This window comes from Hemibagrus wyckioides, linkage group LG27, assembly GCF_019097595.1.
Source record: "Hemibagrus wyckioides isolate EC202008001 linkage group LG27, SWU_Hwy_1.0, whole genome shotgun sequence".
NCBI lineage: Eukaryota > Metazoa > Chordata > Actinopteri > Siluriformes > Bagridae > Hemibagrus > Hemibagrus wyckioides.
In genome coordinates, this window is record NC_080736.1 from 17119559 (window position 1) to 17132747 (window position 13189).

A 13189-nucleotide genomic window follows, 5' to 3' on the forward strand; every position below is an offset into this window, starting at 1 on the left:
AGGCATCGTCGAGACCCTGCTGCTTTAGAATCTAATGTAATTAAATTATATATCATCAGCTATACTCTGTAGTGCTAAAAGTTTGTGCACCCCTGACCATCACATCCTCAGTTATTTACTGAACATCTCGCTCCAGATTGATTCCCTGTCTGTTCTAATCAGCTCCACTCTTCTCTTCTGGAAGGTTCTCCACTACATGTTGGTTGAATTGTGTCTGTGGGGATTAGTGATCATTCAGCTAGAATAGCATTAGTGAGATCAGACACTGGTGTTAGTGTGGAGGTCTTGGTGGTGGTCAGTGGGGTTGAGTCCGATCCTGGGCTCTGTCCAGTTCTTCACCTCCACACACCATGTCCTCATGCAGCTGCTTTGTGCACAGGGACATTTGCTAGAATTATAAGTGTCTGTTTTCCATCTTTAAGCATATGTGCTAATTTCTGTACTATATAAGACTAAAGATGAAACACATTTTATTCTCCTGATGACGTCATAACCAGTGCGCAGTGAGAGGTAATGAGATAATGACCTTGTACAGAGATATGAGCTGTTAGTTTCAGCTCCTTATAGAGCACTTACTATGGACTAATGAACACTAGCGTACCTTTCATTCAAGAGCCTCATTTATTACAGCTCATTGACAGCGCAAAGACCCGTTATAGCGGATTAATGGAGAGAGAGAGAGAGAGAGAGAGAGAGAGAGAGAGAGAGAGAGGAGCGCGTGCCCTCTGATTCGGTGCCGCTTCACTAAAACTCGGCGCCCAGGAACTGTGTGCATTAAATTTGTTTGTTTGTTTGTTTTGTTCTTTTTTTGTTTGTTGTCATTGTTCTTGTTGATTTAAATGGGCTATATTCTGAAGACATGACTGAGTTACTAAAAAGACTTCAGTAACTCTGTAGGAGTTTATTCAACACTTCCAGTACCGTCTGGGTCCAAACAGTACCACCAGTACCACCAGTACCATCCCAGTTCTTTCCGCACCATATTCAGGTGTCTGTGCTGAGGTAAAAAAAAAATAATAATAACCCAAATTCGTCAGAGGGAGGTAACACCTATGTTTAACAACATTCAGAAAAATAATCTACCTCAGAAATCTACCTCAGAGAAGTACCTCAGAAATCTACCTCAGAAATCTACCTCAGAGATGTACCTCAGAAATCTACCTCAGAGATGTACCTCAGAAATCTACCTCAGAGATGTACCTCAGAAATCTACCTCAGAAATCTACCTCAGAGATGTACCTCAGAAATCTACCTCAGAAATCTACCTCAGAGATGTAGCTCAGAAATCTACCTCAGAGATGAACCTCAGAAATCTACCTCAGAGAAGTACCTCAGAAATCTACCTCAGAGATTCTCCCAGCACCGTTAAAGACTTCTGACAGAAAACACAATAAATCCTCCGTTTAAAGCGGAGACACGCGCTTACCTTGATCAGCTCCGACCAGCGAAGTCATTTTACCGGCAGGAAATAATCCGGTTAGGGTCAGAAACGCCAAAAGAAACTCGGACATCGCGGCGGGAATTTGGTCCGCAGCTAAAACTGTAAAATAAAATTATAAAAAAAAGACCGAACCTGCCGCTGGCTATGCTAACTGATCACTGGAGTTCCTCAGAGGCGCGCGAGAACCGGTCTCGAGCCTGACTGGAACTCTCTCTCACACGCTCGCGCTCTCTCTCTCTCTCTTCACATACATACACACACTCTCTCTCTCTCTCTACACACACACACACACACACGCACTCTCTCTCTACACTCTCTCTCTCTCTCTATCTACACACACACACATTCTCTTTCTCTCTCTACACACACACACACACACACACACTCTCTCTCTCTCTCTCTTCACACATATACACACTCTCTCTCTACACACACACACGCACTCTCTCTCTACACTCTCTCTCTCTCTCTCTCTCTCTCTCTCTCTCTACACACACACATTCTCTTTCTCTCTCTCTCTACACACACACACACACGCACTCTCTCTCTACACTCTCTCTCTCTCTCTCTCTATCTACACACACACATTCTCTTTCTCTCTCTACACACACACACACACACACATACACACACTCTCTCTCTCTCTCTCTCTCTCTCTACACACACACATTCTCTTTCTCTCTCTCTACACACACACACACGCACTCTCTCTCTACACTCTCTCTCTCTCTCTCTCTCTCTCTCTCTCTATCTACACACACACATTCTCTTTCTCTCTCTACACACACACACACACATACACACACACTCTCTCTCTTCACACACATACACACTCTCTCTCTCTCTCTCTCTCTTTCTCTCTACACACACACACACACATACACACTCTCTCTCTCTCTCTCTCTCTCCCTCTGTTTCTCTCTACACACACACACACACACACTCTCTCTCTCTCTCTCTCTCTACACACACACACACACACACACACTCTCTCTCTCTCTCTCTACACACACACACACACACACACACAATAAACTAAATTACACAAATAAAGCTACCATCTTACACACACACACACACACTGGGTCGGCAAGCCGTGAAGCGTGTGTGTGTGTGTGTGTGTGTGTGTGTGATGAGTCCCTCACTCGTTGACTACAGTATAGAATGTTCTAGACTGTTCTGTGTGGAACGGTATATAGGGCAGCAGTAAGGGATTCAGACAGCAGTGCTGTTACACATTACCTCACACCCTAAACACCACAAAACTCCAACAACACAATAAATACACAACTGGTGTGTAAACATCTCTGATCACACACACACACACACACACAGTGTTTATGCTCTCGGGCATTTATCCTGACAGGCCCCTGTCACTGTATGGGCATTATGGGTAATAAGTGCACTATCCTGGGAGTGTAATTAGACCGCTGAGGGTTGTGACAACACTACGCCCTACATAGTGCACACTGTGTAGTGAACAGGGGACGAATGGAGACATGGAGACTCTCAGGGGTCTGTTTTCATTCATCTGAAATCGGAGTGTTTAACAACCATTACAGCTGTCATTAGCAACTAATCTCTCTCTCTCTCTCTCTCTCTCTTATAAACACACACACGCTCATTTGCCTTTCTAACCTTGTGAGGACGTTTTATTGGAATAAAGATTAATGCAGCTAATTAATGTCATACTCCACGCAAATCTACCCTCAACCTCAGGAACTGGAAGGAAAGCTTTTAACAGTTTTCCTCAGGAGGACCAGACAAATGTCCGCACGGGGTCAGACATACCTATCATTGTGAGGACATTAGAGGACACACACACACACACACAAAGCTACTCTCTTATACACACAATCATCTTGGCAACCATACACACACTGACTCTGCTGCTGTAGGCTGTATGAGGAGAGGTCAGGAGGCTGAGTACAGGAGTGTAGTGGACATCTTTGTGGAGTGGTGCGGACGAAATCACCTGCAACTCAATGTCACAAAGACAAAATAGCTAGTGGTGGATTTTAGGAAGCAGAGGAACCATCATGGACACAGAGGTGGACACTGTGGACAGTTAGAAGTATCTGAGTATCCACTTAGACAACAAGCTGCACTGTATAAGAAAGATCACTTTGTCAGGAGACTCAGGTCTGAGAGGAACTGGAGTCTCTGCTTGAGGGATCTGAGAGGAACTGGAGTCTCTGGCTGAGGGGTCTGAGAGGAACTGCAGTCTCTGGCTGAGGGGTCTGAGAGGAACTGGAGTCTCTGGCTGAGGGGTCTGAGAGGAACTGGAGTCTCTGGCTGAGGGGTCTGAGAGGAACTGGAGTCTCTGCTTGAGGGATCTGAGAGGAACTGGAGTCTCTGGCTGAGGGATCTGAGAGGAACTGGAGTCTCTGGTTGAGGGGTCTGAGAGGAGCATGATGAAGAAACTTTTCAGTCTCCTAACGGAGCAGGTTCACCACCAAGACCACCGGCGACTACCACAGAACGCCAGAGGAGGTCTTTCCTACCATTGTCCATCAAACTCCTCCCCTTTCAGTAGGAGAGCTGACACAAACACTGACTGTATCACTGTGTTATTACATACACTATCCTCATTCACAATATCTACAATATGTATATTAATATCACCTACAACATCACCTCTCAGTATCACCCGTCATTATCGCTACAGTGTCATGTGCTACAGCAAAGTCATGTACTATATTTACTGTTGCTGTCACTGTAGAATGCTGTGTACATGGATATATATCTATTTATTCCGTCTCTTGCAAAGAATTTCCTTCAGGATTAATAAAGTTCTTATCTTATCTTACACACACACACATACACACACATCTCATTAATCCCCAATTTTTTTTTCTCTCTCTCTCTCTCACACACACACACACACACACACACAGATCTCATAAAAGAATCTTCATCTGTTATAAGAGAAAGTCATAAAAGAGTAATGAGGCGGTTATTATCATTTTAAGAAGTCTGAGGGGACGAGCTAAAAGCTTAATAGCTGAGACACTGAGCTTAGCGTCACGTTGGAATGATCCGATTAGCATAATCGCTAAAAATAAATAAATATTGTGCTAGAAAATGATCAATGTTCAGCCACTGGACGAGTCTTTGTGCAGATCATGATGAAAGCAGCAAGTAGCCACACACACACACACACACACACACACACACATAATTATATGTGTATAATTTTTACACGCATGGAGACAGAATACACATAACCGCCAGCTGTTAGCTTGATGCTAGCTGGAAGACTAAAATCAATTCTGTTTTAATTAAAAATTTCTATTTAAATAAATATCACACATTGTACTAATTAGCTAAACACTAACAATCAGTAGAACCCTCTGGAACCCTGGAATTTGAATAAATACGTTATATCCTGTATGTTAGCACAAAACACAGAACGCGTAAAACATCAACAGACACTTCGGCCGCGGCTCTTCACCTGGTCGAGGTTTTTATCCTGAAGGTGTGACGTGTGATATTTACAAGAGACGTATTACTCACGTTCCTTGCTTTAGGTATTTTAAAAAAAGATAGAATTAGAAATAAACAATTAGAAAGAAGAAAAAGAACCCATTAGAGCCTCATCTTTATGTCAGCAGTCAGAGAGGGAAAGATGGAGAAATAATGAAATACTAATTTGTTCAGAAGTGATTAGAGAGTCACAAACAGGATTCTTTTGACCTAATTAAACGCTGTTAGTGTCTGGGTCAGAAGAGCTGAAAGCACACACTGCTGCTTTAATTCTCTCAGTCTGAATGAACAGATCACACATATACAGTAAATATCTCAGAAACCGAGGAGCTCTGAGCTTTAGGACGTATTGGAGTGAAATCCTCACCATGGCTGTTATTAACTCCATCTGACTCTGATGACCTTCAGCTGCAGGAATGAAGGTCAGAGATACTCATGACTTTCTCTTCAGTAAACCCCTGTCACAGTGTGACACAGCGATTATAACAACATGACATCCATTACAGCGTGATATAAATCTGTCACATGGGACGCAAACACACGAGTAACTAGCGCTAAGAAGCGTCTCTGTATGCTGTGTAGTACAGAAATATGCAGCTACGGAGCACAGTCTGAGAAATAAATCAATCCATTTAAACTAATAATGATATATAATGACCTTAATGTCTACTAAAGGTCAAATGCCAAAGCTTATAAGAACTGGACACAGATTTGCTAATAATTAAGCAAGAAAATCATGTGCTTTATTAGCATGGCTTTTGTTTAACTCCAAGGTCAATGGTTAAAAATCATGCAGGCAGGTCAGGTCATTTTCTCACCCTAATGAAGACATTGCTAAATCTTTAACGAGCTTAATTGGAGATGTTCTTTTCAGCGTGGCAGTCCCTCATGACCTTCTGAGCCTGGGTTCTAACCTCCGATCCCACAGTTCTGACTCGTTCCTCACCAGAAAGACGTTAAAGAGGAGTCTGGCTGCTGAAACAGTCTGTGCCTTCAAGATTTCAGCCTCTATTCAGGACTTTAATGCTACTAAATTACACGCAATTTACCCGTCAGTCTCCTCAGATAGATTACTGCCAGTCCTGTTCAACAGCAGCCCGAGCACATGGGCGATGACATCACTTCCTATCACCATATTTATCCCATTTATTTTGGAGATCCATTCATTCATTCAGCATCAGTAAGTGTGTTTTCCTGCTCAGGGTCATGTGGAATCCAGGCTTTATCCCAGGAGTGTGAGGTGAAAACACCCCAGAGGAGACGCCACATCATCCACACGGAGGTGGGAGAAACCTGGAGAACCCTGAGGAAACCCGCACACAGTAACCTGAGCTCCGGATGGAAACAGGAACCCTGGAGCTTCACACTCATTCTGAGATCTAATCCGATCAAACGCAGACGTTTAGCTTCAATCTACAGACAGGATATATGATACACTGCTAGAAAATGATGAAATTATGGATTCTTTCTCCCCGTTAATAAGTTTATACACCTGTCAAAGCGGTGAATTACATCAAACTGCTCAAACAGGAAGTATGGAGAATTTTGGTTCACTTATTCACTGGGGGAAAAGAGTGAAAGAAGGAATGAGAGGATGTAGGGTAAAAGACACAACTGGTTAGGACTGCTTTATTTAGAAAGGATGGGGGCGGAGGGACGGGGGGGGGGTAGTTTCTCTCTAATGGCTCTCTACTGCCATCCACAGATCCTCAACTGAATATTCGATATTTGATTTATTCAAGAAACTAAACACACACACACACACACAGCACTATTGTACTGAATGACCTTTAAATAGATGATTCCATAGAAATGCTGGTTTTATCACTGAGAAATAAAATCATGTTTAAATGGCTCTTTATTTCCCTCTTTAACTGCTTGATGTGTGTTTATGAAAAGTGCACACACACACACACACACACACACACTCATTCTCCTCTGCATCACTCTCGCTTTATTCTGTATTGTGACACTGTCAGCTCTGCAAACAAACAAAAACAGACAGAAATTTGTCACATTCGTAATCGATGGACGAGTCCAGGTGAGTGTTGTACATGTACCTATTGTGTGTTGTGCAGGTGTGTGTTGTGGAGGTGTGTGTTGTGTGTATGTACCTGGTGTGTGTTGTGTAGGATTGTGTTGTGGAGGTGTGTTGTGCAGCTGTGTGTTGTGTGTGTGTGTATCTGTTGTGTGTTGTGTAGGATTGTGTTGTGGAGGTGTGTGTTTTGTGTGTGTACTTGTGTCGTGCAGATATGTGTTGTGGAGGTGTGTGTTTTGTGTGTGTACTTGTGTCGTGCAGATATGTGTTGTGGAGGTGTGTGTTATGGAGGTGTGTGTTGTGGAGGTGTGTTGTGCAGGTGTGTGTTGTGTGTGTGTACCTGTTGTGTGTTGTGTGTGTGTACCTGTTGTGTGTTGTGCAGGTGTGTGTTGTGTGTGTGTACCTGTTGTGTGTTTTGCAGGTGTGTGTTGTGCAGGTGATTGAGATGTGTCCTTGGTATGGAGTGTAAACACTGTCTGTGGCTTGGAGGACATCAGGGACCAGCCTCAGGCCTCGCCTCCAATTTTCTTCCTCAATTATTTACACTTTCTCTCTCTCGAGTCTGCAGACCTTGTGAACTGTGTGTGTGTGTGTGTGTGTGTGTGAGTGTGTGAGAGCGTGTGCGTGAGTGTGTGTGTGAGTGTCTCAGAGCTGAGAAAAAGCAGAAAGGAAAAGCACAGAGCGGAGAGGAACTCCAGGGAGAGTGCGTGAGAGAAGCTCTACTTTTTACTTCCTGCTTTTCTTTAAAACTTTTAACCGTATCAGGCGGAGTCACAGACAGAAGGCTCTCAATCATAGGCCACGCCCCTCAGGATGAGTCAAGTCGGGTAGCTCAGGTGATGTTTCAGTGCTTTATTACATTGTTTGCTACATTCTATGTGCTTTACTACACATAGAGGAGCTGCTTACTGTCTCACACACACACACACACACACACACACACACAGAACCACTTTAAAGCTCCACCCATTGCCTCATCTTCAGCAGAGAGTGATGTCTTATGATTAATGCATAGCCTCTGTGTGTGTGTGTGTGTGTGTGTATGTGTGTGTCACAGACTGGTTGGTGTTCACTGGTGGTGTGTGTATCTGTGTAGAGTAATGTAAAGTGGAGTGTAATCACAGCTCTGTAGTGTTACCAGATTATAATCAGACACAGTGCAGGAGTGCTTGATCATTGGTATGAATTAGAATAAAATTAGATACAAGGATTTACTTTATAGTAATAAAACTCTGTACTGAGACTGGAGTCTTTATAATACAGTACAGCAGCGCCACCTGGTGGCTGTACACCGTAACACAACCTGATATCAAATTACACTGCTGTACAGACTGAGGGCTGGCTACTTAAATATTCATGAAAGGGGTGTGTCACAACGCTGCTCATTAGCATATCGGTCTGAGCTCGGGGTATAACGTGTGGTATATGGCTTTACACACAAACACACACACAAGCACACATACGCACACACGCACACAAACATACACACACAAGCACACACAAACAAACACACACACATACGCGCACACACAAACATACACACGCACACACACACACACACACAATCATACACACACACAAGTGCACACACACACACACACACACAAACATACACACACACACTTACACACAAACACACAATCATACGCACACACACACACAAACATACAGAAACACACACACCATCACGCAGCACAGTATACAGAGTGTAGGATGCTTTATTTTATAGGCTACATGACACACTTAAGGAACAGTGAATAAGCAGAACCTGAGCTCCTAATAAACACACAGTGTTGTGTTGTCTCTCTCAGATCTGATTAAATGACTCGTCTTGTGGTTTGTTTATTAATGTTTTATCTTTAATCATGATTATTGTGGAACTGCTGTGGTTTTAGTGACATCATAATATCTCTTCTCTTTCACATGTTTGATTGACAGGAAGCAAGATGGATGTTGTGATGTCATGAAAACAGCAGCAGCCAATCACACGCTCTCTAGACTTTTATCTGTTCTCATCTGGAGTTAGCTGAATGCTCTGTTATTCTTTTTGATAGCTGAAGGAAAGAAAAGGTTTGTGTATGTGACTTGCACTGGAGCCACTGAGCTAAGGTGGCTAACAGTTTAGCATGCTGGACGCTCGTCTGGTCAGTAATCAGATGGAAACACTAGATGGCGATGAAGGACAGTTTTCTCGAACACATTCCCTCTCTCCATCTCCTCAGCTCATCCTCAGCTCCTGTTTCATCACCCCCCCCACTCCGAGGCCATTTGGCTATTGTAATTCATCAGCGTTGTTATTTTTATCTGTTTTTAGCTGATTTTCATCCCAGAGGAACCAATTAAGAGTTTTTCAGATGAGTTCTAGCGCGAGATGAACAGTCATCCCTCTCTCCTGCTCAGGTTCACTCATCTCTGGAGCAGACGGAGGAAAAGGTGAACGAGCAGCTGGGTGTGTGTGTGTGTGTGAGAGAGGGAGAGAGAGAGAGAGAGAGAGAGAGAGAATTAATTAGATAATTGCATCACTACTCTCGATTTTTTCGTTCTTTCATTCTGTTTTGTGTATGTTGGTGTAGATCCTCATGTTCTATACGTTGGAGTCGAAATGAAGATGGGATTTTGCTGATAAATAATAAAAGCTCATATCGGAACATTTATTTATTTGTATGTTTGTTTGTTTGATAGCAGTGTCTTTTTGTGGGTTGGTGATTTGTGTAGATCAGCAGTGTGTGTTGTGTCAGTGTGTAGATCAGCAGTGTGTGTTGAGTCAGTGTGTAGATCAGCAGTGTGTGTTGTGTCAGTGTGTAGATCAGCAGTGTGTGTTGTGTCAGTGTGTAGATCAGCAGTGTGTGTTGTGTCAGTGTGTAGATCAGCAGTGTGTGTTGTGTCAGTGTGTAGATCAGCAGTGTGTGTTGTGTCAGTGTGTAGATCAGCAGTGTGTGTTGTGTCAGTGTGTAGATCAGCAGCAGTGTGTGTTGTGTCAGTGTGTAGATCAGCAGCAGTGTGTGTTGTGTCAGTGTGTAGATCAGCAGTGTGTGTTGTGTCAGTGTGTAGATCAGCAGCAGTGTGTGTTGTGTCAGTGTGTAGATCAGCAGTGTGTGTTGTGTCAGTGTGTAGATCAGCAGTGTGTGTTGTGTCAGTGTGTAGATCAGCAGTGTGTGTTGTGTCAGTGTGTAGATCAGCAGTGTGTGTTGTGTCAGTGTGTAGATCAGCAGTGTGTGTTGTGTCAGTGTGTAGATCAGCAGAGTGTGTGTTGTGTCAGTGTGTAGATCAGCAGTGTGTGTTGTGTCAGTGTGTAGATCAGCAGTGTGTGTTGTGTCAGTGTGTAGATCAGCAGTGTGTGTTGTGTCAGTGTGTAGATCAGCAGTGTGTGTTGTGTCAGTGTGTAGATCAGCAGTGTGTGTTGTGTCAGTGTGTAGATCAGCAGTGTGTGTTGTGTCAGTGTGTAGATCAGCAGTGTGTGTTGTGTCAGTGTGTAGATCAGCAGTGTGTGTTGTGTCAGTGTGTAGATCAGCAGTGTGTGTTGTGTCAGTGTGTAGATCAGCAGCCGTGTGTGTTGTGTCAGTGTGTAGATCAGCAGTGTGTGTTGTGTCAGTGTGTAGATCAGCAGTGTGTGTTGTGTCAGTGTGTAGATCAGCAGTGTGTGTTGTGTCAGTGTGTAGATCAGCAGTGTGTGTTGTGTCAGTGTGTAGATCAGCAGTGTGTGTTGTGTCAGTGTGTAGATCAGCAGTGTGTGTTGTGTCAGTGTGTAGATCAGCAGTGTGTGTTGTGTCAGTGTGTAGATCAGCAGCAGTGTGTGTTGTGTCAGTGTGTAGATCAGCAGTGTGTGTTGTGTCAGTGTGTAGATCAGCAGTGTGTGTTGTGTCAGTGTGTAGATCAGCAGCAGTGTGTGTTGTGTCAGTGTGTAGATCAGCAGTGTGTGTTGTGTCAGTGTGTAGATCAGCAGTGTGTGTTGTGTCAGTGTGTAGATCAGCAGTGTGTGTTGTGTCAGTGTGTAGATCAGCAGTGTGTGTTGTGTCAGTGTGTAGAGCAGCAGCAGTGTGTGTTGTGTCAGCGTGTAGATCAGCAGTGTGTGTTGTGTCAGTGTGTAGATCAGCAGTGTGTGTTGTGTCAGTGTGTAGATCAGCAGTGTGTGTTGTGTCAGTGTGTAGATCAGCAGTGTGTGTTGTGTCAGTGTGTAGATCAGCAGTGTGTGTTGTGTCAGTGTGTAGATCAGCAGTGTGTGTTGTGTCAGTGTGTAGATCAGCAGCAGTGTGTGTTGTGTCAGTGTGTAGATCAGCAGTGTGTGTTGTGTCAGTGTGTAGATCAGCAGTGTGTGTTGTGTCAGTGTGTAGATCAGCAGTGTGTGTTGTGTCAGTGTGTAGATCAGCAGTGTGTGTTGTGTCAGTGTGTAGATCAGCAGTGTGTGTTGTGTCAGTGTGTAGATCAGCAGTGTGTGTTGTGTCAGTGTGTAGATCAGCAGTGTGTGTTGTGTCAGTGTGTAGATCAGCAGCAGTGTGTGTTGTGTCAGTGTGTAGATCAGCAGCAGTGTGTGTTGTGTCAGTGTGTAGATCAGCAGTGTGTGTTGTGTCAGTGTGTAGATCAGCAGTGTGTGTTGTGTCAGTGTGTAGATCAGCAGTGTGTGTTGTGTCAGTGTGTAGATCAGCAGTGTGTGTTGTGTCAGTGTGTAGATCAGCAGTGTGTGTTGTGTCAGTGTGTAGATCAGCAGTGTGTGTTGTGTCAGTGTGTAGATCAGCAGCAGTGTGTGTTGTGTCAGTGTGTAGATCAGCAGTGTGTGTTGTGTCAGTGTGTAGATCAGCAGTGTGTGTTGTGTCAGTGTGTAGATCAGCAGTGTGTGTTGTGTCAGTGTGTAGATCAGCAGTGTGTGTTGTGTCAGTGTGTAGATCAGCAGTGTGTGTTGTGTCAGTGTGTAGATCAGCAGTGTGTGTTGTGTCAGTGTGTAGATCAGCAGCAGTGTGTGTTGTGTCAGTGTGTAGATCAGCAGTGTGTGTTGTGTCAGTGTGTAGATCAGCAGTGTGTGTTGTGTCAGTGTGTAGATCAGCAGTGTGTGTTGTGTCAGTGTGTAGATCAGCAGTGTGTGTTGTGTCAGTGTGTAGATCAGCAGCAGTGTGTGTTGTGTCAGTGTGTAGATCAGCAGTGTGTGTTGTGTCAGTGTGTAGATCAGCAGTGTGTGTTGTGTCAGTGTGTAGATCAGCAGCAGTGTGTGTTGTGTCAGTGTGTAGATCAGCAGTGTGTGTTGTGTCAGTGTGTAGATCAGCAGTGTGTGTTGTGTCAGTGTGTAGATCAGCAGTGTGTGTTGAGTCAGTGTGTAGATCAGCAGTGTGTGTTGTGTCAGTGTGTAGATCAGCAGTGTGTGTTGTGTCAGTGTGTAGATCAGCAGTGTGTGTTGTGTCAGTGTGTAGATCAGCAGTGTGTGTTGTGTCAGTGTGTAGATCAGCAGTGTGTGTTGTGTCAGTGTGTAGATCAGCAGTGTGTGTTGTGTCAGTGTGTAGATCAGCAGTGTGTGTTGTGTCAGTGTGTAGATCAGCAGTGTGTGTTGTGTCAGTGTGTAGATCAGCAGTGTGTGTTGTGTCAGTGTGTAGATCAGCAGTGTGTGTTGTGTCAGTGTGTAGATCAGCAGTGTGTGTTGTGTCAGTGTGTAGATCAGCAGTGTGTGTTGTGTCAGTGTGTAGATCAGCAGTGTGTGTTGTGTCAGTGTGTAGATCAGCAGCAGTGTGTGTTGTGTCAGTGTGTAGATCAGCAGTGTGTGTTGTGTCAGTGTGTAGATCAGCAGTGTGTGTTGTGTCAGTGTGTAGATCAGCAGTGTGTGTTGTGTCAGTGTGTAGATCAGCAGAGTGTGTTGTGTCAGTGTGTAGATCAGCAGTGTGTTGTGTCAGTGTGTAGATCAGCAGCAGTGTGTGTTGTGTCAGTGTGTAGATCAGCAGCAGTGTGTGTTGTGTCAGTGTGTAGATCAGCAGTGTGTGTTGTGTCAGTGTGTAGATCAGCAGTGTGTGTTGTGTCAGTGTGTAGATCAGCAGTGTGTGTTGTGTCAGTGTGTAGATCAGCAGTGTGTGTTGAGTCAGTGTGTAGATCAGCAGTGTGTGTTGTGTCAGTGTGTAGATCAGCAGTGTGTGTTGTGTCAGTGTGTAGATCAGCAGAGTGTGTGTTGTGTCAGTGTGTAGATCAGCAGTGTGTGTTGTGTCAGTGTGTAGATCAGCAGTGTGTGTTGTGTCAGTGTGTAGATCAGC

General features: G+C 44.2%; 1 protein-coding gene across 6 annotated transcripts in view; it reads right to left on the bottom strand.

The window, feature by feature from the left end:
* Positions 1 to 1789, bottom strand: part of LOC131347815 (low-density lipoprotein receptor-related protein 1B-like) — a 216989-nt gene extending 215200 nt beyond the window's left edge. For 3 of the 6 annotated variants that reach the window (XM_058382213.1, XM_058382211.1, XM_058382210.1), the window contains exon 1: positions 1427 to 1784. In XM_058382213.1, the coding sequence (XP_058238196.1) occupies positions 1427 to 1511 (85 nt within the window). In that variant the 5' untranslated portion in view covers positions 1512 to 1784. Of the gene's footprint in view, positions 1 to 1426 lie in introns of all 6 variants that reach the window. The other 3 variants (XR_009203830.1, XR_009203831.1, XM_058382212.1) reach the window with 3 other exon arrangements.
* Positions 1790 to 13189: the final 11400 nt, after the last annotated feature.